This window comes from Cyphomyrmex costatus, unplaced genomic scaffold (genome assembly GCF_001594065.2).
Source record: "Cyphomyrmex costatus isolate MS0001 unplaced genomic scaffold, Ccosl1.0 scaffold276, whole genome shotgun sequence".
In the NCBI taxonomy this organism is placed as follows: domain Eukaryota; kingdom Metazoa; phylum Arthropoda; class Insecta; order Hymenoptera; family Formicidae; genus Cyphomyrmex; species Cyphomyrmex costatus.
The window spans coordinates 55,071-55,426 of NW_017276866.1; the positions used below are offsets into that span (position 1 = coordinate 55,071).

The window sequence follows — 356 nt, forward strand, 5'->3', positions numbered from 1 at the left end:
TATTTTTTAAACATGCATGTTGTCAGAGAAATATCAAAAAGTTTTTTTACATTTTTTTTAAAATAAATAAGTATATCCGTAAAAAACAAATATAATATAATACTGAATATGAAATGGAATGAAGGTCGCTGTTTTACAAGAAATTCGGACTTTTCTTACATGTTATTATCACAGTGATAAGATTTCTTACTCACGTGTCTTTACTTTGCAAACGCTTCTGATGGTATCTGTCCAAGTTTGAAAAACTCTTGGAAGGCAGCAAATGCATTATCGTAGATCCACTGCGTTTCTCGTAAACATTTCAAGTTCCATTCCAAATTCATATTTGTCTGTTGACTCAACGTTAATGCCATTTG

General features: G+C 30.3%; 1 protein-coding gene across 1 annotated transcript in view; it reads right to left on the reverse strand.

Moving 5' to 3' along the window:
• Nucleotides 1–200: 200 nt before the first annotated feature.
• Nucleotides 201–356, reverse strand: part of LOC108774889 (nuclear RNA export factor 1) — a 72,330-nt gene continuing 72,174 nt past the window's right edge. The window contains exon 12 of the mRNA XM_018541119.1: nt 201–356. Coding sequence (XP_018396621.1) covers nt 201–356 — 156 coding nt within the window.